General features: G+C 45.5%; 1 protein-coding gene across 2 annotated transcripts in view; it reads right to left on the minus strand.

The window, feature by feature from the left end:
* LOC143982734 (uncharacterized) overlaps positions 1–24,889 on the minus strand; it is a 111,872-nt gene extending 86,983 nt beyond the window's left edge. The window contains exons 1-2 of one of the 2 annotated variants that reach the window (XM_077481705.1): positions 24,775–24,889; positions 1,839–2,051 (exon numbers count right to left, since the gene is read on the minus strand). In XM_077481705.1, coding sequence (XP_077337831.1) covers positions 1,839–2,015 — 177 coding nt within the window. In that variant the 5' untranslated portion in view covers positions 2,016–2,051; positions 24,775–24,889. Of the gene's footprint in view, positions 1–1,838; positions 2,052–9,274; positions 9,459–24,774 lie in introns of those variants that run through there. The other variant, XM_077481707.1, reaches the window with a different exon arrangement.
* Positions 24,890–26,924: the final 2,035 nt, after the last annotated feature.

The following is a 26,924-nucleotide window of genomic DNA, read 5'->3' on the forward strand; positions in this document are numbered from 1 at the left end:
TGGTCAGCGGACGGGGGGGGGGGGGGTTGGCGCAGGGGCCTTTTTTTATCCCCTTTGCACCCACGCATCGCCTCCATCCCCCAGGGAGCCCCCGTCTATGGCGCACACACTGTTCAGCAGCCCATGCAGCATCCCCCACAGGGAAGGGGGGGAGGGAAGATAGGGACAGGGAGAGAAGAGAGGGAGGTGAGGGACCCCCGAATCGACCTTCCAGGGAATGCCCAGCTGCTCAGCCCCACTGAGGCGGGGAGAGCTGTACTTACAAGTCCTGAAGAGCTGGGAGACATTCCATCACAGACCCACTCTCTGATCAGTACAGGGTGGCTGCTGGCCTGGCACACTGTGATGCAGACATCAGTAGCCCGGTCATATGTGTGCTCCGGGGCATTACTCCCACCGGCCGGCCCTGGAGCTGGGGGCATGTTGTGGCCGACCCAGTGCGGAGCTCTGAACTGCACACACTCGCTGGCCAGGCTAGGGAGACTATAAGGATAAAGGGTATCCAGCCTGTCACCCAGCCGGTAGGGTTCCTAGGTCCTTCTTCAATAGGCAGAAAAAAAAACGGAGGCTGCAGTAGCAGGCTGGGGGGTTGTTACCTAAGGGACCGCTCCTTGGGTGGAACTAGAAAGTTCTAGTTTTATTATAACATATTCTGCCTAGTCCTCTCCTGAGGGTGGCGTAACAACCTGATGGTATAAGAAAGGAGCTGTATCAGTCAGTGAACTTAAGAGAAATATCTGATGCAGATTCTGCAAAAGTCCATCTGTAATAAGGAATTGCAATATGCAGTAACCCATAGCAACTGGGTTTTCGATTTTCTGTATTTTTATGAATGAATCTGGATTGGTCCCTGGGGTTATCCATACTCGCTGCTGATTCCATTTCTTGTTAGATGAGCCTCAAAACATTATTGGGCAAGTTTAAAAATCTAGCAAGGAGATGACCACTTTTGGCATTTGCGCTGTGTCTTGAACACAAGCCCGTTGAGAATGTGTGCATCCCAGATATGTGATGCTTACGAGAGCATTTCTTGATTAAATTTGGGGTTTTGAACTAACGTGTTGCACTATTTTATCTTTATGTATATCAGGGATATGCAATTAGCGGACCTCCAGCTGTTGTAGAGCTACAATTCCCATGAGGCATAGCAAGACTCTGACAGCCACAAGCATAACACCCAGATGCAGAGGCATGATGGGACTTTTAGTTTTGCAACAGCTGGAGGGCCGCTAATTGCATATCCCTGATGTATATAATAAACATTTAATCCATGACAAATTATTCCCAGAGCACCATGGGTTAATCAAACAGATCTCACAGCAAAAGCAACATAACAGTTTACTGTAATTTGGTTACAGTTTGGACGAGGCAGTATGAAGAGTCATTTATTTTAAATATGTAAATTTCAACTTGAGCTATTAAGCTCTGTACACAACAGGATTTTATTTGCAACCGTTCATATTTCCCAATTAAAAAAAAAAAAATTCTTTAAAAATAGGATTTTTGACTTACCATTAAATTCCAAGAAACGCAGATCCTTAGTCATAACCATCGGTTATATGCGGATACCTTCAGGAGATTAGATACTGGTAAAAAATAAACCAGGGACATCTCCTATACAACCCTAACCCTGGATTAAAAGGGAGAAGTTGACTTCTCAACTTTCAGGATAGTAGGGTTGATCCTCAGGACCCGGGTTTCAACAGCCATGCCATTAATACCAGCGACCAAAAAGCAGGATGGTGGACAAGCTGATGGAAGAGCCCACTGAGTGTGCATGTAAAGGGTATAATAAACAAAATAATAAAATAATAATATAATAAACAAAATAAAATTACCTGAAGTACCATTTCATCAAGGCTAAGCCTGGTAATCAAATCCTTTACTCGTGTATCCCATGGCAGTGAAGGATTCATGAAGGGATAGTCCTGCCCCAGACAGTCTGGGACACATAGTAAAAACACAGATGTAACCAGGATGCCGGTTGTACCAAAATATAGCATGCCGAGCTTCATTCTTCAGTTGCCAAAGTATAAGGTACACAATTATTTCTGTAAAAGGAAGATGTAAATTTAAAAAATTGCTACTGCATATCAATAATTATATATATATTAGTGACAAGTACATGTTCTAGTTCAGTTAAGACCACTAATATACAAAATCACTAAGGGGCTTATCTGTGAAAAAGGACTACCCAACAAGAGGTTTTACAACATATTGGTGGACAAGTAGATGGAACAAGGTTCTCTACAGATATGTTCCTTGATCCATTCATGTGTTCATCAATAAGTTGGAGAACCCCTTGTTAAGTAGTCCACAAAAAGTGTATCAGTTTCTTAGCAGAGCGGTGTGTGAGTTTGGGGTCAGTTGACACCACAATGCAGTGTGGGAAACCCATGTTCTGTGTGCAATTCCCACACTGCGTTCAAAACATACTGCAGTTGTGATCTGCAGTGGGCGTCATTGCAATGCCAACGACACAACGTTTGCCTGCACCGGATCGCGTGATACAGAGGTACCATGCAGGTCTGGTTGCAGTGCATTCTCTACTTTTGGTGTGGTGCAGTGTGATGTCCAACCTATTCAAATGAATGGGCTGAAAAACATACTGCACTCAAATTGCACAGGAATCACACAAGAACGCATTCGAGTTCCTGTGCAATTCCTGCCATGAACCAGACCTAAAGGAAACCAGCACTGAAAAATAAATGGAGGCTGCCACTGAAAACCTCCTTCATAGAATACTTTCTGGCTGCTTTAAGCTTTATTACTTTCTGAGTCACTGCCCTGGAATAAGTGTGTAGATTTGAAAATCTGAGTAAAGCCAGACCTTTTATTAATCTGAATACTTTTTGAGGTCAGTGCCAGCCAGGGAACCAGCATTTTCGGTGGAGGCCAGCAAAGGGCCATACTCTCGCAGTACAGTTTCCTAGAAGGAAAACAATGTAGCCTGTGTCAGCAATGTGCTAGCCCAACAACAACAGACTTATCACTCCAAAACGAACAACGTTAACAGATCTGCCTGTGTATGGTCGCCCCAACACTAGAATACATGGGCAATTCTCAGGCACTGGAAGCTTTTCATCATCTTTCTTTCAGAAAACACATCATAAGTAATTTAAAGTGATAATAAAGTTTATTTTTATTTTTTTTCTAAATTAACTGCTAATAGCAGAACATACATGTACTTGCATTTTTTTTTTTTTTAAGATTGCTGTGGCCAAATGGATAAGGAGATCACATTTTGCATCATCTGAGATGCAGATAAGATAGCTTAGGCTGCAGTGATTGTCCCTTTATTTTATTGCCTATGCTTTGCCACCCTGAGAACTTTTGTAAATCGATAAGCCTAAAGCCTAATACACACAGGCCAAATGTCTGCCAGCATCGGGCCAGGCCGAATGTCTGGCGGCATAGGGACTCCTCCACCAGTCCAGGGCTGTCCTGTCTGCAACACCACTGCTCCCTCTTCTCACAAGAGATTCTGAAAGCAGCAGGAGCCATAGGCTCTGGCTGCTGTCACTAAAATCCTGTGAGGAAGTAGTCCGGGCGTGGCTGTGCAGCACTGTGTGTGTGTGTGTCTAGAGAGGAGCTCAGGTGTGTTCGTATTGTAGTCCCAACCCACCTGAGCAATCCTGTTAGGAAGCCATCACTGCACACCGCCAATCATAGGCAGCGTGTGTATGTGCAGCTATGGGTCGGGAAATGCCTCACTGCCTACGATAGGCAGGGTGCAGTGAGGGTTTACTGGCGGGATCGCTTAGGTGGGTTAGGACAAGGATCCAAACACGCCTGAGCTCATCCTTAAGTCTATGGACGCACACAGCCCAGCTTGGGAGCAAGGCTTCCCCCTCAGCACAGGACTTGCTGAGGGGGCACCAGAAGACGGAGCCAACAGCGATGGCAGGGGGCTCCAGAAGAGGTGGTAAGGGACTGTTCTGTATAATATCATTACACTGAAGATGCAGATAAGCATACTACTGTCTATGGCCAGCTTTAGTCTCTAGGCCAGGTCCAGAGAGTTATATATGCCCATGTGTTATCTGCTTTACTTCCACTAGATGTTTGTTGTCAACATATTGCCACTATTCTTACCACCATTAGATGTTTGTTTCCCACATATTGTCATCGACACCAGATGTTTTTTTGCCCATAGATTGTCACCAACACTAGATGTTTGTTGAACACACTGTCCTTATTGCTACAGCTACTATATGTTTGTTGTCCACATACTGTCGCTATAGTTACCACCATTACAGCGAGGGGAAAAATATTTGATCCCGTGCTGATTTTGTACCTTTGCCCACTGACAAATAAATTATCAGTCTAATTTTAATGGTAGATTTTTTGGTAGAACAACAACAAAAATCCAGAAAAACGCATTTCAAAAAAGTAATAAATTGATTTGCATTTTTTTGACTGAAATAAGTATTTGATCCCCTATCAATCAGCAAGATTTCTGGCCCCCAGGTGTCTTCCATACAGGTGACAAGCTGAGATTAATAGCACTCCTAAATGCTCCTAATCTCAGCTTGTTACCCGTATAAAAGACACCTGTCCACAGAAGCAATTCGATTCCAATCTCTCCACCATGGCCAACACCAAAGAGCTATCCAAGTATGTCAGGGACAAGATTGCAGACCTACACAAGGCTGGAATGGGCTACAAGAACATCAGCAAGCAGCTTGGTGAGAAGGTTCAACAACAGTTGGTGTGATTATTCGCAAATGGAAGAAACACAAAAATAACTGTCAATCTCCCACCATCTGGGGCTCCATGCAAGATCTTACATTGTGGAGTTTCAATGATCATGAGAACAGTGAGGAATCAGCCCAGAATTACATGGGAGAATCTTGGCAATGATCTCAAGGCAGCTGGGACCATAGTCACCAAGAAAACAATTGGTAACACACTACTCCGTGAAGGATTGGAATCCTGCATCACCCGCAAGGTCCCCCTGCTCAAGAAGGCACATGTACAGCCCCAGTTAGGAAGGAAGTCACGAGAGGAAGTCACGAGACCTGTGACGAAACTGGTAGGAAAAGCCTGATTGTCTAATGTGTGGGAAGTAGTAAGTAGTCTGGAGAGGAGGCATAGGACATACCGAACGCTGTGTAACCGGGGCTGCAGATCCAGGATGCAGGTGACCCTACCTCCCCCCTCACTACTACAGCACTACAGCACTTTATAAGCAATGTTTTAGATATATAAATGCGAGTTGAATGTAAATTGAGGATTTTAAAGATTAAACTTTTTAGACGGTATTACACTATTGTATGTCTATTATTTTCCTTATGTGGCATATGTGAGGAGGCTTGGTGGAAGCAACCAGGAGACACTGATATCCATATAAAGCTGGGCTATTACCAGAAGCAAGAGGTGACCAGTGTGGAACATCAGCATACAGCAGCCGGTACATTAATGGGATACATCTGAATGACCCTGACCATCTGCTGTTCACTACTTTAGGCTTAATTTTTAAGCCCTTAAGGTGAGGGTACACCTGATGGGGGAGGAATGCACATTGCATGAAGACACCTGATCACTTTATTAATTTTATCGACTTTGTTGTTCATTTTTCATCTTATTAGCTTTGTTGAATTATTTTAATCATATTGGATAGTGTGTGATTCACGGAGCACGAGCACTTTATTTTATATAGATATATTTTTTTTTTATTCACTTTTTAGTATGCATTATATTGGATTATAGCACAGGTTTTATGCATTAATGGTCAGTAGAAGCGCAGCACTATATTATATTAGAATATATATATATATATATATATATATATATATATATATATATATATAATTATAGTTTTTTTCACACTGTGGGAAAGTGTGGGAAGTGCAAGCAGCTGTTTTTAGATTTTTTGTTTTTAGTTTTATTTCACGGTAGTTTACAGATTTGGCGGCTCACAAGGTTTTATACATTTTCATGTATCGTCAAACCTTCCCTCAGCCAGGGCATTGAAAATGGGTCATGGATAGGTCTTCCAGCATGACAATGACCAAAAATATACAGCCAAGGCAACAAAGGAGTGGCTCAAGAAGAAGCACATTAAGGTCCTGGAGTGGCCATAGAAAATATGTGGAGGGAGCTGAAGGTTCCAAATAGCAAAAATCAGCCTCAAAATCTTAATGACTTGGGAGAGGATCTGCAAACAGCAGTGGGACAAAATCCCTCCTGAGATGTGTGCAAACCTGGTGGCCAACTACAAGAAAAGTCTGACCTCTGATTGCCAACAAGGGTTTCTCCACCAAGTACTAAGTAATGTTTTGCGAAGGGGTCAAACACTTATTTCACTCTTTAAAATACGAATCAATTTAGAACTTTTTTTTAAATGTATTTTTATGGATATTTTTGTTAGTCTGTCTCTCACTGTTAAAATAAACTAGGGCTGCAACTAACGATTATTTTCATAATTGATTAGTTGGCCGGTTATTGTTTCGATTAATCGATTAGTCGGTTAATAACCTTAAAAAAAAAAGTGGGCCAAATTGACGTTCATTTTCAACCACAGTGACGGGAAAATTTGGAAATAATAGAAAACTTCTTGGTCAAAGGAATTTGCAGATAGTGTATGTGTTTTTTGTCCAGAAATTAAGTGAAAATTTCAAACAAAATTCTTTCATTCAGCGAATGTATTTTTCTTCTGAATATTCTCACCTGAAAATTGATCCGCGAGGCCAGCATAAGGCTCGGTACACACCTATGCAGTTTTTGCTTTTGATCTGTTTCTGCAGTGCTTTTTGCTGTGCGTTTTTGATTTTTGCGCGTGTGATTTTACTGCAATTTGCGTTTTTTTTTTTTGTTTGGGCCGATTAAAAAACACAAATTGCAGCAAAAATGCATTACATTATTTTCTGCAGCTTTTCCATTGAAGTATATTGAACCAAAAAAGCACCATTTTGCATTAAAAGTCCCTGACCCTTTCCAAATATGCAGCGGCTGAAAAAAGCACAGATGTGAATGTGTCCCATAGGAAACCACGTGAATGAACTTTAGTGCATTTCTGCAAAAAGCACCAACATATAGATGTAAACCAGGCCTAAGACGTGTAGTAACATGATGGGGTTAAAAAGACTAGAATTAGCCCTTTATAGTACAAAAAAGCAGATAATCACTACTGTAAGGGGTTCATTTTTTTACCGTAGAACAGTGAAAGTAATATTTACAGTAGTGATTATATTTTTTACTATAAGGTTGGGTTCACACTGGAGTGGCTACGAGAACCGGATGTGATTCGCACCGCACTGCAGTGCAAATCACATCCGATCTCTGTGCGATGCGAGTTCAGCCATACAGATAGTATGGCTGAATTCGTATCGCACCCGCCGCAAACCCGCACGGGACCCTTTTTTTGGTCCGCAGCAGAATCGGATCGCATGGGTGTTCACACCATGCGATCCGATTCCTGTCCGAGTTTGCAGATCGCACTGCGATATGCGAACTGATCTGGGGGTGTCGTTAAGGTTTCACTGACACTCCCAGCAGTCCGCATAGGGCAGTGTGAACTGCCGGCGTGAGGCATGCGATGCGGGAACCCGCCGCGGATTTGCGGCGTTCCCGCATCGCTTCAGTGTGAACCTAGCCTAAAATGGCTAATTTTAGTTTTTTTTTTAAAACCCCATTATGTTACTGGTCGATTAATCGATTATGAAAATAGTAATCGATTAATTTTATAATCGATTAGTTGTCGATTGATCCAGGGCTTGACAAATTTGCTTGGAATCTAGGAGCCAGCTAAAAAAGTTAGGAGCCAGGTCGGTAACGGTGATCTGGACCTGTCCCTGGCCTGACATGGAGACGAGTGAGGGGGAAGATAGCGCAGCCCCCCCGTCTCCAAGTCATTGCCCATAGCTCTTAGAGGGACATTTTATTCATTTTATTTTTTTCAAATGACAATTTTTTTTTTTAATTGCATTTTAGTGTAAATATGAGATCTGAGGTCTCTCTGACCCCCGATCCCATATTTAAGAGGACCCGTCATGCTTTTTCTATTACAAGGGATTTTTACATTCCTTGTAATAAGAATAAAAGTGACACAATTTTTTTTTAAAAGAACAGTGAAAAAATAAAAATAAAAAAGTTTAAAATAAGAAAGAATTTATTTTTTTTTTTAAACGCGCCCTGTCCCGCCTGCATATGAAAGCGGTGTTCAAACCACACATAGGAGGTATCGCCGTGATCGGTAGAGCGAGAGCAATAATTCTAGCCCTGGACCTCCTCTAACTCAAAACATGCAACCTGTAGAATTTTTTTAAACGTCGCCTATGGAGATTTTAAAGGGTAAAAGTTTGTCGCCATTCCATGAGCGGGTGCAATTTTGAAGCGTGACCTGTTGGGTATCAATTTACTCGGCGTAACAATACACAATATAAAAAAATAATTGGACTAACTTTACTGTTGTCTTATTTCTTTATTAAATAAATTATTTTTTCCCAAAAAAAGTGCGCTTGTAAGTCCGCTGCGCAAATACGGTGTGACAGACCGTATTGCAACAACCACCATTTTATTCTCTAGGGTGTTAGAATAAAAAATATATATAATGTTTAGGGGGTTCTAAATAAAGGGAATGAGATAGGCAGGTAATAGAAAAACAGGCAGAGAAAGCTCCATTAACATTGCTGGTGGTCATGCCAACGGCCACCACAAGAGGGCGCCAGATTCCAGAAGGAATCATAGGACCGCAGAAGGCCTCAAAGCCGCGGCCTCAATTACCGGCCGCCGGCAGAACGGCCCGACGCGATCACGCTGGGGGGGTCCACGGAGACAGGATACCCCCAGCTGTGCTGCCCCAGGCGCCAGGTCGCTATTTCTAGTCACAAATGCGACCTGGCGCCCGGGTTTTGTCGAGCCCTGGATTGATCGATTAGTTGTTTCAGCCCTAAAATAAACCTATCATTAAAAAGGTACCAGTTACTTACCGGTAACTGTCTTTCTGGGAAATCTTCCAGGACGGCACACCTGAGAGATGAGAGGCTCCTCCCTACAGGAAACACAATCAAATCGACAGCTGTTTTAAGTCCCCACCCTTCCCCTTGATCCTCAGTTTGTTGAGAAGTAACTCCTGAACCCAGTTCACAAGGGAAATCATTCCTCATAGGCACTCAACCTTCTAGTGTCCTACAATTTTCCCTCCTCCAAGGGGCGGGAAGTAGGCCTGCCGTCCTGGAAGATTTCCCAGAAAGACAGCTAACTGGTACGTTTCTCAAGTCATCTTCCAGGACAGCACACCTGAGAGGATAAACAAGTACCTCGGGCCTACCTTAGGGTGGGGCCACTGCAAGACCCTCTTGGCGAACCTTGGTTCTGCAGTGAGCTTTACCTCCACTCCATATGCTTGATGAAGGTATCTTAGCTGGATCATGAAGCTGATCTGCAGGTCTGCTCCACAGATGTCCCTGCCTTTTCCGCTTCGGATGCAGTATCTAGGTGGAATGGGCTCTTAAAGATGGAATCAGAAAACAGGTTAAACTTGTAGGTTAGCAATGTTGCCTGTCTCACACATCTAACAATCATGGCCTATTGTGCCTGTAGGTGCTACTTAGAACCACTAAAAAGATAAATCAGAGACCTGTGTTGTAAGGCAAGGACACTACATTGATCAATAAGAGGGCCTGTCTTAAAGGGGTTGTAAAGGTAAATGTTTTTTTCACCTTCTATGCATTAAGATGAAAAAACATCTGACACTGCCTGCGCCCTGAACCCCCTGTTTTACTTACCTCACCCCTCGAAAATCCCGCACTCGCCCCCACCATCCTTCTTCACCACTCAGCCTGGCCGCTGATTGGTTGGAGTGGATGGATGTAAAGCAGAGCAGCCATTGGCTCGCGCTGCTGTCAATCACATCCACTGATGCGGAGCGCGGGGGGCGGGGCCGTGTGATACAGCGAGCGGCTATAGCCGCCGGCTGTATCATGGGAGCGTGCCCGCAGATGCTTTTCACCATGCGAGGGAGCTCACATGAACGTGAGAAGTACCTGCGGGAGGAAGCCGAGACAGCCGCCGAGGGACCCCAGAAGAGCAGGTTCGGGACCACTCTGTGCAAAACGAGCTGCACAGTGGAGCTAAGTATAACATGTTTGTTATTAAAAAAAAAAATAAAAAAATTTAACTTTACAATCCCTTTAACACTACCCTGTTCAGGGGAAAAAAAAAAAAAAAAGGGGGGGGGGGGGCTGACAGACAACCTTTTTTTGTTCCTTTTTATCTTTAAGTTTAGCAAAGACTAAAAGGGAAGCCTACTTAAGGGTAACAGATTAACAGAAGCTTGATCCCTGGGTTTAAGGCATGCCCAATCTATGGCTTTACTTACACCTGAGAGCCTACTTCAGGAGATTAGAGTCCCTAGCAAGAGTAGACTACCCATATTGCTACGTCTAGTTTTGCTAGAATGGCGAAATGAAGGCCATGCACAGAGCCGAAACCTATTCAATTGGGTATACATATTTATACTTCATCCTCAGGCCCTAATACTCCTCTGAACAGAACTCTCCAAGTTCTTACTAAACAGGGCGATTCATTATCCCCTTCCTCCAGTGTCCCATAACCCTACAGGGCTTCAACCCTAGGAAATGGTTCTGGCATCCCTGAATGTAAGTGGTCAAGGCTTTCTGACACGCGACATCTGCAGCCCGAACTCCTGGCCCCTCCATGGAAAAGAAGGCTGAAATACAAAAGGTGATACATGTATTATTAATATCACAAATAAAAAGATCATAGATTGTGGGCATGGCACAATAGATTTAGACAGAAAGGACACAAGCATAGACAACAATGTTGTGTGCCCGAGTGTGACTAGCCAAACCAATATATCAAATATGGGAAGAGATCCAAATCTGAACCTCAATGTAGACAAACAGTCCTCACAGTCTGGTTTTCTGATGTGCTGCCAAGATGTAAAAAACATTAAGACACAAGCAAACCCTAAATGCTGCGCATTTCTGAAGTGCAGCTAGCTAGGTCATAACTGATATATAAATACAGACAGGACAGGAACCCCCTTTACTGTTGTGGTTTACTGATATACAGCAAAACAAGGCTATAAATATAAAGACAGAAAGACCCAAACTTTTATGTTGTGTATTTCTGACAAACCAACAACTCCCGTGTTGTGCATTTCTGCTATGCCACAGGGTAAAATATGGAACACAAGACAATCCTTTCTGTCATGCACTTCTGTAGTGTAGTTCAGATAGAACCAACACTGAGAAATGACACAAGCAACCTGCAGCATTGTGTTTTTCTGAAGAGCAGTAAGGCAAGGCAAGGCAATATGAAACAGAAAGCAACAAGCTTCAATCTTGAGTATTTCTGCTGTGCAACAACATAAGAACAGACACTTAGGGGAAAAAAACGACAGCCTTTACAGCTACAATCTTTCTGGTCTGCTGCAAAATAAGACAATAACTCCATGATGAGTATTGCTGCTGCGTAGCAAAACCTCAACCAGAAGGGACAGATAAGCTTAGGGCTTCCACAGCCGTGCGACCCAACCTGCAACTTGGGACTGCAAGACACATGAGAAGTCATACACTATGGCTTCCAATGAGTACCATTTGTGTCTGTGCGACTCCAGCAGTCCTTGATTCCTGGATCCACAGACCTCAAGATTACACAGGTCGGAGAGAAAATAGCAATTTTCAGGTCGAACAAGTGAGGGGTCCCCGATGCTGTGACTCCCTGGAGGAGTGCAGCCAACAACCCCGTGCTGTGTATCCCTAAGATGCAGAAAGGTAGATCCATGAGAAACACTGCTCACTGCTGTGCCTGATATAAAAACGATAAGGCAGTAAATATAGGACATACAGGACACAAACATTCAATCTTTGTGTATGTCTGCTGTGTAGCAATATACCATATACCAATACTGAGCAGAGATGCCACCATCCTCAATGTGTCTCTCAGCTGAGCAGCAAAAACAAAATCAGAAAAAGACAAGCAACCTTCACTGCTGTGTGCTTTCTGATATGCAGCCAATAAGGCAGTATATGCAAGACATAAAAAGGACAGACAACCTTCAATCTTGTATATGTCTGATGTGCAACAATATAACAATTCTGAATAGAGATAGCACATCCATATTGAAGTGATTTGGCCTTGCGACTCAACATGTTAAATCGCATGGCTAAAATCAGCACGACACAACTTTGTGGTGCTGCACGGATTACCAAAGGCAGTATATGTACTACCCCTGGCAGGGGTTCAATTTGTATTTCTGCTATGTAGCCCAACAAATTCGAACCATCAATTTTCACTGCTGCCTTTTTGATAAGGCAATAATACAGGACACAAAACCCCACAGACCTTAATCCTGTATATGTCTGATGTGCAACAATAAAACACTCTGAATAGAGATAGCACATCCATATTGAAATGATTTGTCATGTGACTCAACATGTCAAATCGCATGCTTAAACTCGGCAGCCATTGCAGTTAATAGCACTGTCTGAATCAGCACAACGCCACTTTGCAGTGCTTCACCGATTACCAAAAGGCAGTATATCTACTATCCCTAGCCCAGGTTCAATTTGTATTTCTGCTATGCAGCCCAACAAATCAGGACAATCAAACTTCACTGCTGCCTTTCTGATAAGTAACCAACAAGGCAAAGCCCCACAGACAGACCTCAATCTTGTGTATGTCTGATGTGCAGCAATATAACCGTTATGAGCAGAGATGTCACCAGACTCAATGATGTGCATTCCTGCTGTGCAGCACAAAACCAGAAAGTACAGACCACCTTCACGGTTGTATTTTTCTGATCTGTAGCCAAACAAAGCAGTACCTTTAGGATATAAAGGACAGCAAACAAGCTTCAGTGCATTTAGCAGAGATGTCACAAATTTCAATGTGTATTTCTGCTGTGTCACAAAAACATCCCAGCAAGGACAAACCTTCACTACTGAGGTCTACTGATGTGCAGCCAAGGAGGAGTCATGGTGTATCCCAGGGCTTGACAAATTTGCTTGGAATCCAACTAAAAAAAGTTAGGAGCCAGGTCGGTAACGGCAATCCGGACCTGTCCCTGGCCTGACATGGAGACGAGTGAAGGGAAGATAGCGCAGCGCACCCCCCCCCCCCCCCCCACCTGTCTCCAAGTCATTGCCCATAGCTCTTAGAGGGACATTTTATTAATAAAAATGTTTTCAAATGACAATTGTTTTTTTTTGTTTTTTTTATATTGCATTTTAGTGTAAATATTAGATCTGAGGTCTCTCTTTTTTCTATTACAAGGGATTTTTACATTCCTTGTAATAGGAATAAAAGTGTAAATTTTTTTTTTTTTAAAGAACAGTGAAAAAATAAAAAAAAAAGTTAAAATAAGAAAACATTTTTTTTTTTAAATGCGCCCTGTCCCGCCAAGCTTGCGTGCAGAAGCGAACGCATACGTGAGTAGCGCCGCATAGGAAAGCGGTGTTCAAACCACACGTGAGGTATCGCCGCAATCGGTAGACCTCCTCTGTAACTCAAAACATGCAACCTGTAGAATTTTTTAAACGTCGCCTATGGAGATTTTAAAGGGTAAAAGTTTGTCGCCATTCCATGAGCGGATGCAATTTTGAAGCGTGACATGTTGGATATCAATTTACTCGGCGTAACATTTTTCACAATATAAAAAAAAATTGGGCTAACTTTACTGTTTTATTTTTTTAATTAAATAAATAATTTTCCCCCAAAAAAGTGGGCTTGTAAGTCCGCTGCACAAATACGAAATACGGTGTGACAGACAGTATTGCAACAACCACCATTTTATTCTCTAGGTTGTTAGAATACAAAATATATATAATGTTTAGGAGTTCTAAGTAAAGGGGAGAAGATGGGTGGGCAATGAAAGCTCCATTAGCATTGCTGGCTGTCATACCAACAGCCACCACTAGAGGGCGCCAGATTCCAGAAGGATTCCAGAAGGAAAAATAGGACCGCAGAAGGCCTCAAAGCCGCGGCCTCAATTACCGCCCATTACGACGCGATCACGCCGGGGGGGGGGGGGGGGGTGCACGGAGACAGGATACCCCCAGCTGTGCTGCCCCAGGCGCCAGGTTGCTAATTCTAGTCGCAAATGCGACCTAGCGCCCGGGGTTTGTCGAGCCCTGGTGTATCCCTTTATGAAATAACCAACAGGGGCAATTTCATAGGCATAGCCTGGGCTGTAGATACTAAACCTTCACCACCAGTGAAGGAACAAATCCTAAAATGGTTGGACACCCTACTATAGTAGTAGTTGTCCTACCTTACCTCCATAGACTGAGCATACGCTAGCCAGCTCATACCCAGGTAGGGGCTGATTAGCAACTAAAGTCTCAATGAGCCCAGCCCTAGAGACCAATTTAAGACAGCCTCTAGAAGAGGTGGTTACCAATTTAGCCTGGGGGTAAATAGCTACTTGCAGGCTTCAAACAAGCAATCATGTAGCTCTTGCATAGGTCTGCACAGAAAATCCTCAATTAAAAAGGATGTAGGAAGCAATCTATAGTAAATCGCCTTTAGATCTGCCACTGAGTGGATTGTAGCCCAAACAAACAAAAAGTTTTTTATTACCTCCTACACTATAATATAACCACAGTGTAAAGGTGGAGTGGGAGGTTGGAGCTTATGAAAGTTACCTATAGCAAGCAACCCCCAAAAGGATGATCTGTCACAAGGGAACGCCTACTGTGCCACACAGACGCTTGTTCCCTGCCCATCGTTGCATGTTAGGTCAGCTTTTAAGCATGTTGAAGCAACTTCAGATTCCTAGCAGCTGGGCTAATAGGGCCGGTAACCTAGTGCACCTGCTGACCAGGGGAGCTTCTGAATCCACTAATCACTGCCCAATTAATAACTTGTTCAGTGGTATACCTGGCCTGTAAGTAACTTTTTGTATCTACCAGGTACCCTCTGTACGTTATATTCATCCCTACTAAATGTACCACAACTGGGCATGTAGGGAGAGGCTGGCAACCTACTGCTGCGATATCCAGTGTCTCTGCTGTAAGAGGGAGCTGTGGCTGGTGTTTTTAGCAGTGGCGTCTGGGCTATTTGTATCCCGACCCCAGGTTCTGCACTGCACCAGTCAGTATATACATGGGGAAGGGGAGCAATGGCCTACCTACCGATTTCCCATCTGAGGTGGTTTAGGCACACTCATTCCTCTGCACCACCTGTCTGCCATACAACATTTCTGATGTAAGAGGGAGCTGCGGCTGGTGTTTTTAGCAGAAGCTTAAGGGCTATTTGAATCCAGACCCCAGGGGAGATCTCAAATGCCCAGAAACCCTCTGGCTGGAATTGGGGATTTTGCAGCTAAATTCCCAAGGCAAAAGGAAAGTACCGTTGTCATCTTCCCCTTTTGCCACAGCCAGCGGGCTTTCTTTTCCATCCTTATGGTCCACACACAAGGAGGATAGCCGCCAAAGTGCCCCTCCCCCCAACTGCTGTCCCCATAGGGAGGTGCAAGGTTAGGCTGTGTCCTGCACTGTACCAGTCAGTATATACACATGGGGGGCAATGCCTTCCATTCCTCATTCCCATCTGAGGTGGTTAAGGCAGACATCCTAGCGAAAGGAGGATGTGGGCGCCTGCTTCTGCTGACTCTCAGCCTTCCCTCCTGAGTAAGAATGCTGCCGCCATTTTCCTAAAGTTTGAAAATGATGTGGGTGCTTGTCACCGTGCCCTCTCCAGCAGCCCACGCGAGCTACCGGGGGCCCAGGAGTCAGGGACACGATCCCCCCTGGAAAGAACCGATGGCCAGCACCCCCGTCTGAACAGCCACCTGGACAGGTAAGGAGTGGAGACAGGATACTGGCCCCTGAAGTTCTGGGTACACCACTGTACCCAGGGTCCTTCAGCTCTCAGGGGGGCTCTTCCAATTTATGCTGCCCCCCCTGAGGAAAAGATAGGGGAACCCCCCAGGAAGGATAAGAATATCCTACCAGAGGCTTCCCAAGCTTGTGGTCCGGCTCCCAGGGGGAGACCACCAGCCCCAATTTCGGGTCATTTGGAAAAAAAAAAAAAAAGTTTCGCTGTATAGGGAGAAACACAATCAAAAACTGAGGATCAAGGGGAAGGGTGGGGACTTAAAACAGCTGTCGATTGATTGTGCTTCTTGTAGGGAGGAGCCTCTCATCTCTCAGGTGTGCCGTCCTGGAAGATGACTTGAGAAATAGGATTTTTGTACTCACCATAAAATCCTTTTCTCTGATGTTCATTGATGGACACAGCACTTTAATCTTGACCTAAGGGTTATATCGCCACCCTTTAGGAGAGGACTAGGCAGAACACATAAAAAAAACACCACAGTACCGCCCAGGGCGGTCCTACTGGCTATAACCCCTCACTCTGCTTCTAGCAGCTCAGTTCATAAAATAGCAGTACAAAACATAAATAGGAGGGGTGGGTGCTGTGTCCGTCAATGAACATCAGAGAAAAAGGATTTTATGGTTGAGTACAAAAATCCTATTTTCTCTTTCGTTCATTGACGGATACAGCACTTTAATCTTGACCTTAGGGACATCCCCAAGCAGTGTCAAAACGAGGGGTGGTAACAGAAAGAAAAAACACACGAAGAAGAAGACGAAGAAGACGACGACGACGACGACGAAGAAGACGAAGAAGACGACGACGACGACGAAGACGAAGAAGACGAAGAAGAACAAACTCCTCAGAGGAGCCGCAACCTCAAAATGGCCACCTACAAAACCTTGCGGCCAAAGCAAGCATCCAAAGATGTGCCCACATCAACTTTGCAAAATTTGCTGAAAGTGTGAACAGACGACCAGGTCGCCGCCTTACACACCTGGGAAACAGACGCTTGATGTCGGAAAGCCCAAGAGGCACCAATTGCCCTGGTAGAATGTGCCCTGACAGGAAAGGGGGGCGCCCCCCCCTTATGGCATAAGCCTAAACCACATCTGTCTGATCCATCGAGAAATGATGGCCGACGAAACCCTCAGGCCCTTCTTTGGACCAGCCACCGATACAGAGTCCGACCTCTGGAAAGGAGCCATAGCAGACATACACCCCCAGAGCCCGGACCACATCCAAGGAATGTAAAGCAACCTCCCTGGGATGCGACAGCTGAGGACATAAAGATGGGAGCTCAATGTCCTTATTTAGATGAAAAGCCGAAACAACCTTCGGAAGAAAAGAAGGCTGCGGACGCAGCACCGCCTTATCCTTGTGAAGTACCAGGTAGGGAGACTTGCATGACAAGGCCGCCAACTCAGAAACCCATCTTGCATATGTAATAGCCACTAGAAAGACTACTTTCTAAGAGAGTGTCAATAACGGGATTTCCCTAATGTTTTCAAACTTTGATTTTTGAAGCACCGAGAGCACCAGATTCAAATCCTATGGGGCCACTGGGGACATTTGACGAAACGTGTATGGCATTGCTATGCTTACTACGTCACTTCCAGGTATCAGAGCTAGTGGGTGTAACACAGTTGGAACGCACGCCGCAAACTCACATCTGTTTACCTATGCTGAACTAAAATAAGCCCGTGTGACACTACCTTGCTCTATACAGATTTTGGGTTTTATTTGTTTTATTTTTAGGATGTTTTTTAATAAATTAACTCATTTGGATACTGCGCAATGGGAGCCAATCTCTTCCTGTTACGAGGTATCATACTGCACATACCGGCTATACCCTGAAATCCAAAAGATGTCTGAGTGACTGCAGCTGCCGGGACCTGGGAATATTGCCCTGAAGTGTGGCCTTATATGCGCATTACCCCTGTGGGGGTTCCAGGAGCTGGTGAGTGGGGACCCAAGAGGGGGAGCACGAAAGTCACGTGTCAAGATATATGAACACTAAAGTCACCTGCTAATATCTGCTAAAGCACAAATAATCATTTATACTGCAGGAAGTCCGCACCTTTGGTCCTTTCTTTAAAATGTGTTTTTGCAATAGGAAATTTCTTTTGTGCGATTTTTGGCTTTTGGCATTTTTTGGACTCTTAGTTTGGAACACACACACACACACACACACACACACTATATTGTAGTCACTGGACATACCCCTGGTGGCTTCTTAATTTTTGCTCACCTTTTTGATATATTGAGTATTTTTTATTTATTAAGTAATCAATTTATTATTTGTGTGTGTGTCACTGACCACTGTGGTATTTTTATTTATATATACATTTTCCATTTGATATAGGTAGTGACACTGGGGTCCACTTTAATTCCTTTTCACATGTCATAACAATTAAACCTGATAGGTCACTCTTCAGAATACAGATAGCGCCACATACCTCTTTTTTACTTATTCAAATCCCATGGGGGCAGTGACGGTCATATGGGAGGAGCCACATGTCGAACTCCCTGAACAAACGTACGCACCAATGAGTGAGTCGCCAACAGTCGCTGAAAGAAAAAAAAAAAAAAAAAAAAGACAGCCAAAGCTGATATCTGCGCCTTAATGGTGCCCAATGCAAGTTTCTGATCCACTCCTCGCTGCAATAAGCAGGATCCTGGAAACTGAATATGTACGCGGATGCCACCCCATCTCCTCACATATGGAGATGTAGGCCTTCCATGTGCGATGATAAATCTTGCAAGACTTCTGCGCCCTCAGCATAGTGGAAATTACCAAAGCTGACAGTCCTCGGTTCCTCAGCACCTAGCTTTCGACAGCCATGCCGTTAAAACCAGCGAAGGTAAAGCAGGGTGAAGTATCGGACCTTGCAACAGCAGGTCCTCCCGCATCGGCAGCCTCCAAGGAACATCCGCCACCATTCGTACTTTGTCAGCGTACCAAGGATGTCGAGGCCAATCTGGGGCAATCAGGATCACCGGAATCCTCTTGGCCTCCGCTCTGTGTAGCAGACATGGGAGGAGTCTGAGCGGGGGAAATGTATAAATCAGCCGGTAATGCTCCCATGGAGCCAACAATGCGACTGACGCATCTGCTCAGGGATCTTTTGACCTGGCCACAAACCTCTATACCTTCCGATTGAGCTGAGAGGGTAAGAGATCCACATCCAGCATGCCCCACCGTAGGCAAATGAGCCAAAACACTTCCGGATGCAGTGACCATTCCCCCTGGTCCAGCAACTGACAGCTGAGGTAGTCCGCTTGCCAGTTTTCTACGCCCGGAATGTATACGGCTGACAGAGCCGGCAGGCGCCACTCTGCCCGCTGTAGGATGTGAGAGACCTCCAGCACTGCAGCTGAGCTCCTTGTCCCTCGATGATTGACATACGCCACCGCCGTGGTATTGTCCGACTGAACCCTGACCGGATGCCTCTGCGACCATGTGGAGAGGCACCGCCTGATCGCCCAAAGCTCCAGCACATTGATCGGCAGGCGGGATTCTTCCTGCATCCCTGGGCCAACTGGATGCCCCAAACTCCCCCCCAGCCGGTCAGGCTGGCATCCGTTGTGTTTACCGTCCAATGAAGAGGAAGGAACGACTTCCCGGACCGAAGGCCCGGAGACCTCAGCCACCAGAGAAGCGAATCCCTGACTAGCTGGCTCATCCGAATTTGACGATCCAGGGATGTCGGAGATTTGTCCCATTTGGACAGGATCTCTTTCTGTGAGACCCAAATGTGGAATTGAGCATATGGTAACGCCTCAAAATTGGCTACCATGAGACCCAGAACTCGCATTCAAAAATGCAGAGCAGATTGAAGAGTCTGCAGCTTGTCCGAAGGGAGAAATACTCTCGCCTCTGAGGAGTCCAGGCTCAACCCCAAAGTACTCCAGGCGTTGAGTCAGCACCAACATCGACTTCTGGAGGTTCAACACCCACACTCCCAGAGAGTCTGTATGGTGATCGCCACATCCTCCCTTAATTCTGAGGCAGAAGCTGCTCTTCTCAGGAGGAGGTCATCCAGCTAACCCACAATTGAGATCCCTCGCTGTCTCAGCAATGCCAGAATTGGGGCCAGCACCTTGGTGAAGACCCTTGGCGCTGTCGCTAGGAGAAAGGGAAGAGCTACAAATTGGTAGTGCTCATCCCCGACTGCAAAACGCAGAAACCTCTGGTGTCTGACCATATGGGGACATGCAAGTATGCATCCTTTATGTCCACAGACACCAAGAAATCCCCTTGATGAAGTGCAGCGACCACGGAGTAAACCGATTCCATTCTGAACCTTCACACCTTCACGAAGCAGTTAAGGGCCTTGAGATCCAAGACCGGACGAACCCCTTCCTTCTTCGGGACTACAAAAAGATTGGAGTAGAATCCCTGAAACCTTTTCAATGTCGGAACGGGTACCATCACCCTCTTCAGCAGTAAGTCCTGTACTGCCCAAAACAGGGCCTCCCGATGAGCTGGAAGAAAATGAAGGTTGGGAGAAAAAAAAAATCTGTTTGGCGGACAAGAAAAACTATCTTGTAGCCTGGCGAAACCAGTTCGCAGACCCACTGGTCAGAAAGGAAAGAGGTCCACCGGACTGCAAACTCCCGAAGGTGACCCCCCCCACCCGAAAGTCAGGCGGGGCAAACCTTCATGCAGCAACAGATTTGCTTGTAGGTTTGTTCGGCTTGCAAAACCAGGGATACTTCCGTCCCTCCGCGGGTACCTTGTCGGACTGGGGACGCTTACCTGCCGACCCGGGCAGACGAAAAATCCGCATCTGAGCAGAAAGAGAGGGCCCTTGCCTACGGTGGGGCTCCTTACCTTTTCTGGACTGTGGGAGCAAAGTACACTTACCCCCAGTAACATTCTTAATAATATCATCCAGCAAGGCTCCAAATAGTCTACCTTGGAAGGGCAAATCTGCCAGTGCTTTTTTAGATGCCTGGTCTGCAGACCAGCATTTAAGCCAAATCAAGCACCACTGCTGATACTGAGGCTCTAGAAAGCAAAGGGGCCGTATCCAGGGCTGCATCAGACAACTTAAGGCTGTGCACAAACTGGTCTGACAGTTCCATACAGACTGGGGAAACCTGTTCCTTCCTCAACTCGCAGTGCAACAACTTAACCCATTCAGTAAGTGTTTGTGACACCAGGGCCGGGGGTTAATACCGGCCGCAATGCTGACCCCACTACTGTAAACATGGACCGGGCCACTGCCTCGGCCCTTCTGTCAGCAGGGTCCTTGAAAGCAGGGGACCCTTCCACCGGAATCGTGGTCATCTTATTTAACCTGGATACTGGGGAGTCAAAAACCAGAGGAGATGTCCATTTTTTCAGGAAACTCTCCTCAAAAGGGGTAGCGCACCGCAAATTCATCTCAGGACTGAAAAGGCCCGCTGCAGGCGTCCCCACTCCTTGTAAATAAACTTATCAAAATAAGTTAAATACAGAAACACCTTTGCAGTGCTATCCCACACCGCTGTGTTAAGTACTCCTACTAGTGCTTTTTCCTGCGCTGACTCGCTCCTCACAGTCCGAATGGTCCTGGTCCACATCCTCTGAAATGTCAGAACTGGGGCCGCATGCCACAGCGGGACCCGAGTCTGAATCAGAGCTTTCCCCCAGAAGACGAGGGAGAGAGAGGGTGTTTTACCCCACCACTTCCACCCTGGCAAATGATTCCAGAACCGTCCTCTGCCAGGTACCTGCTCCAAGAGAGCAGAGAGAGAGAGAGCCAGAGAGAGAGCACGCCAGAGAGAGAGAGAGAGAGAGAGCACGCCAGAGAGAGAGAGAGAGAGAGAGAGAGAGAGCGCCAGAGAGAGAGAGAGAGCGCCAGAGAGAGAGAGAGAGAGCGCCAGAGAGAGCGCCAGAGAGCGCCAGAGAGCGCCAGAGAGCGCCAGAGAGCGCCAGAGAGAGAGAGAGAGAGAGCGCCAGAGAGAGAGAGAGAGAGCGCCAGAGAGAGAGCGCCAGAGAGAGAGCGCCAGAGAGAGAGCGCCAGAGAGAGAGCGCCAGAGAGAGAGCGCCAGAGAGAGAGCGCCAGAGAGAGAGAGCGCCAGAGAGAGAGAGCGCCAGAGAGAGAGAGCGCCAGAGAGAGAGAGCGCCAGAGAGAGAGAGCGCCAGAGAGAGAGAGCGCCAGAGAGAGAGAGCGCCAGAGAGAGAGAGCGCCAGAGAGAGAGAGCGCCAGAGAGAGAGAGCGCCAGAGAGCCAGAGAGAGAGCCAGAGAGAGAGAGAGAGCCAGAGAGAGAGCCAGAGAGAGAGAGCCAGAGAGAGAGAGAGAGAGAGAGAGAGCGCGCCAGACAACCTCACAGGGAATGCCCAGCTGCTCCATCCTGCCAAGGCAGGAAGAACCATACTTACCCCTCCTGCAGGGACTGCTGGACATGCTCCACGGACAGACCCATCACCCGAGCAGTACGGGGTGGCTATCGGCCACAGCACACTGTGACTCGGACAGCAGTAGCCAGGTGATGTGTGCCCCGAAGCATATAGCTCACCGGCCGCCCCTGGACCAGAACAGGCATGTCGTGGCCGACCCAGCGCGTAGCTAAGGTCTGCACATGCTCGATGGTCAGGCTGGGGAGACTACCAGGATCTATATTATCCAGCCTGTCACCCAGCTCGGCTGTTGATTGTAGATCACAGGAACCAAAAACAGCAAAAAAGATAAAAATTCCATTGGTCCCCACAGGGAGCCAGTTCCTTCTCCTAGACTAGGCAGAAAAAAACTGAGATGCTAGAAGCAGAGTGAGGCGGTGACCTGGTTGTCCATTCACACTTTCAACAAATTTTACAAAGTTGATGTGGGCGCATCTTCGGATGCTTGCTTTGGCCGCAAGGTTTTGCAGGCGGCCATTTTGAGGTTGCGGCTCCTCTGAGGAGTTCTTTTTGTTATGGGTGGTGTTTATTTTCTGTTACCACCCCTCATTTTAACACTGCTTGGGGACGTTCCTAAGGTCAAGATTAAAGTGCTGTATCCGTCAATGAACGAAAGAAAAAATAGGATTTTTGTACGCAACCATAAAATCCTTTTCTCTGATGTTCATTGACGGACACAGCACCCACCCCTCCTATTTATGTTTGTACTGCTTTTTGATGAACTGAGCTGCTAGAAGCAGAGTGAGGGGTTATAGCCAGTAGGACCGCCCCTGGGCGGTGCTGTGTTTTTTATGTGTTCTGCCTAGTCCTCTCCTAAAAGTGGTGATTTAACCCTAAGGTCAAGATTACATTTCCGTGTCCGTCAATGAACGAAAGAGAAATTATAGACTGATCATTTCTTTGTCAGTGGACAAACATACAAAATCAGCAGGGGATGAAATACTTTTTTCCCCCTAACTGTACATATCTTACCCACATACTGTCACAATTGTTAATATCACTAAAGGTTTTTTGTCAACACTGTCCCCATTGTTACCACCACAAGATGTTTTTGCGCACATATTGTAACCATTGTTACCGACATATTGTCACTATTGTTACCACCACTAGATGTTTGCTGCACACATACAGTAGTGTCACCATTGTTACTACCACTAGATGATAGTTGTATAAATATGGTCACCATTGTTACTACCACTAGATTGTTGTAGAAATATGGTCACGATTCCTACCTACCACTAGATGATTGTGGCACACATATGGTCACCATTCTTACTACCACTAGATGTTTGTTGCACACATATGGTGACCATTCTTACTACCACTAGATGATTGTTGTAGAAATATGGTCACCATTCTTACTACCACTAGATGATTGTGGCACGCATACGGTCGCCATTCTTTCTACCACTAGATGTTTGTTGCACACATATGGTCACCATTCTTACTATCACTAGATGATTGTTGCACACTAGGGATGAGCTCAGGCATGTTCGCATGGAACACGTGCAGAGCCGCCAGGAAGTGGGCGCAGCGATGTGCTAATTAAAGGCAGTGAGACATTGCCCCGATGTGCAGCTGCAGACGGGACAATGTCTTACTGCCTGTGATTAGCGCACCGCTGCGCCGACTTCCTGGCGGGCTCTGCATCTGTTCCATGCGAACACGCCTGAGCTCATCCCTATTGCACACATATGGTCGCTATTGTTACTACCACTAGATGTCTGTTGCACACATGTGGTCACCATTGTTACAACCACTACATAATTGTTGCAGACATATTGTCACTATTGTTACCACCACTAGATGTTTGCTGCACACATACAGTTTTGTCACCATTGTTACTACCACTAGATGATTGTTGCACACATATTGTCAGGATTGCAAGTGTCTCCGACCTACCCAAATGACTGCCAGTATGTAGCCAGTTTGTTGCCATGATTGCCAGTGTTTTACTCACATAATACAACTGGGTGTGATTTGTCATGATTGCCCATGTATTAACTTAGCTTAGTTATATGATATATCTATGAATGTGATGAAACCTGAGCCATTTGATTTGGGAACAAATAGTGCTGATTTAAAAACTGAAATTTTGGCATTTCCTCTATTTCAACATAAAGTGTCGCAACGCCACTAACTTCCCCCAACCGCAGGCCGGTGGGGTTCCAAACATTCCCACCAGTATGGGGATTGCAACGCACCATTTATTTCTATACGTTTCAGTAAAAAAATAATACAAATTATATAAGCATATATCATAAATCATTCCTTATCTTTCATAAAATGACACTATATTGACAGCGCTAAATATAGAAAAATAGAACCTGCTTTCCACCTGGGTGCTGGGATCAGTGAGGAATATTTCATATTGCTCAGTGATATTAGTATTAATAATAATAATACACTGCAGATCTTTGTCATGGCAGAATGTTACACAGCACATGCCAGTTTCTATTTGCTTTGTAGGTACAGCTAGCAGCCTGCACAAATCACATGATAACTGCAATCTATTAATGCAGCTTTACATGTATAAAATAGAAACATACTATGTTACTCAGCTCCTCAGACACCACACCCACAAGCTTACCTACCTCCCACAGTGATGGATCATTGGCATTTGGCAGGACTTAAAAACTTCTTAGCATTTATCAACTTCCTATTTTGTAACGGACCAGCTAGACCCCTGGGTAATGTAGTCTTCTTCACTAACTCTGTGTGAACACTAGAGGGAGCCCGTTCATGATTATGCATATTACATTATAGAGATAGACCAAATGTGTGCGGCTATTCTCAAATCTGACACTAGAGGGCAGCCGTTCAATGGTGTATTGCAGCACATATTAGTTTTGCAAACAAAATAGTGATGATTATTTATAGGTTTTTTTATGGATCAATAATTTACTGTGGGACCAAGTGTATGTTATGTATAGAAAAAAACATTTAGGGTTTGCAGATGTGGGTTGGGTTTAGTAGTTTTGTGGTTTTGCCATTTAAGCTGGTCTTTAAGAAAATTGAATGACTTTAATAATCTATAAAAAGAAATTGCGTTGCTGTAAAGCATCCTACAAAGTAAGTGAGGGAAATTAGCGCTTCCACTTTAACATACAAGTTAAAAGACTTTTTATTATTTTTATATATTTTTTTTAATTTACTAACACAATTTAGAAATGCAAATAGTAAAATTCTGACTTTTATCTTATTTTTAAATAATTGTCACCTTTGGGGGGGTTAGCTGCTTAAAGCAGCATTAAACCCTAAAATATAATATAATAATTTTTTTTTTTTTTGGTGACCCATCACACTTTTCTTTTTTCTTTTTCGCAGATTTGGGTAACACACATATACATTTAGTACCTAGTGGACCTGTGTTGAGGATGTCTGTTTCGGTTCCCCCTGGCCTGCCCCCTGACATTGTTGGGGGATGGTCTGAACCCTGCCTCAACCCCGGATGAGACGGTTATATCTCAGCTCTAACAGTTCCCATTGCTGGAAGTTCTGCCCAATTTTTGGGCTATTTTGTAAGTCACTTTATCAATTAAGTGGACCAATTTCATACTCTCTCTATTTAACTGAGGTTCCACCTATATTAATATTTGTCATATTTATTTGCTTTTCTAGTAAAAACATGCATCCCACCCCTGATGACTGGCAAGAAGCCAAGAAACGCGTCGGGTTCTCAAACTAAGGATGCCTACTTAACCACTTGCCGACCGCCGCACGACGATGTACGTCGACAGAATGGCACGGGCAGGCATATGGGCGTACCTGTACGTCCCTGCCTTCCCGCGGGTGGGGGGCCCGATCGGGCCCCCCCGGTGCCTGCGGCGGTCGGTATTCTTTCGGGAGCGATCCGGGATGAGGGGGCGGCCATTCATTCATGGCCACCCCCTCGCGATCGCTCCCGACGAATGAAAATGCTCCGTGACATCACTTCCTCTCCTGTAATGTAAACACAGGAGAGGAAGTGATGTAATCTCTCCTCCGTGTCGGTATTTTTCGTTCCGACACCGAGGAGAGAGGATCGGTGAGTTGCACCAACACGACACTACACAGTAGAACATGCCAGGCACACTCACACCCCCCCCCCGATCACCCCCCCCCCCCAATTACCCCTGCCCCCCAATCACAGTGACACCAATGTCATTTTTTATTTTTTTTTGCATTGGTGTCATTTGTGACTGTAATAACTGTTAGGGCAGTTAGGGTTAGCCCCCTTTAGTTCTAATGTACCCCCCTAACCCCCCCAATAAAGGTTTAACCCCGTGATCACCCCCCGTCGCCAGTGTCACTAAGGCTGGGTTCACATTGCAGCGGTTTATGAGAACGAATGTGATTCGCACCGCACTGCAGTGCAAATCACATCCGATCTCTGTGCGATTCGAGTTCAGCCATACAGATAGTATGGCTGAATTCGCGCCGCACCCGCCGCAAATTCGCACGGGACCCTTTTTTTGGTCCGCAGCAGAATCGGATCGCATGGGTGTTCACACCATGCGATCCGAGTTTGCAGATCGCACTGCGATATGCGAACTGATCTGGGGGTGTCATTAACATTTCACTGACACTCCCAGCAGTTCGCATAGGGCAGTGTGAACTGCCGCCGGGAGGCATGCGATGCGGGAACCCGCCGCGGATTCGTGGCGTTCTTGCATCGCTCCAGTGTGAACCCAGCCTAATAAGCGATCATTTTTCTAATCGCTGTATTAGTGTCACAGGTGACGCTAGTTAGGCAGGTAGGTAT

The sequence above is a fragment of the Lithobates pipiens genome, unplaced genomic scaffold (assembly GCF_037356315.1).
Source record: "Lithobates pipiens isolate NorthernLeopardFrog02 unplaced genomic scaffold, aLitPip1_a1.2 Scaffold_16, whole genome shotgun sequence".
Classification (NCBI taxonomy): domain Eukaryota; kingdom Metazoa; phylum Chordata; class Amphibia; order Anura; family Ranidae; genus Lithobates; species Lithobates pipiens.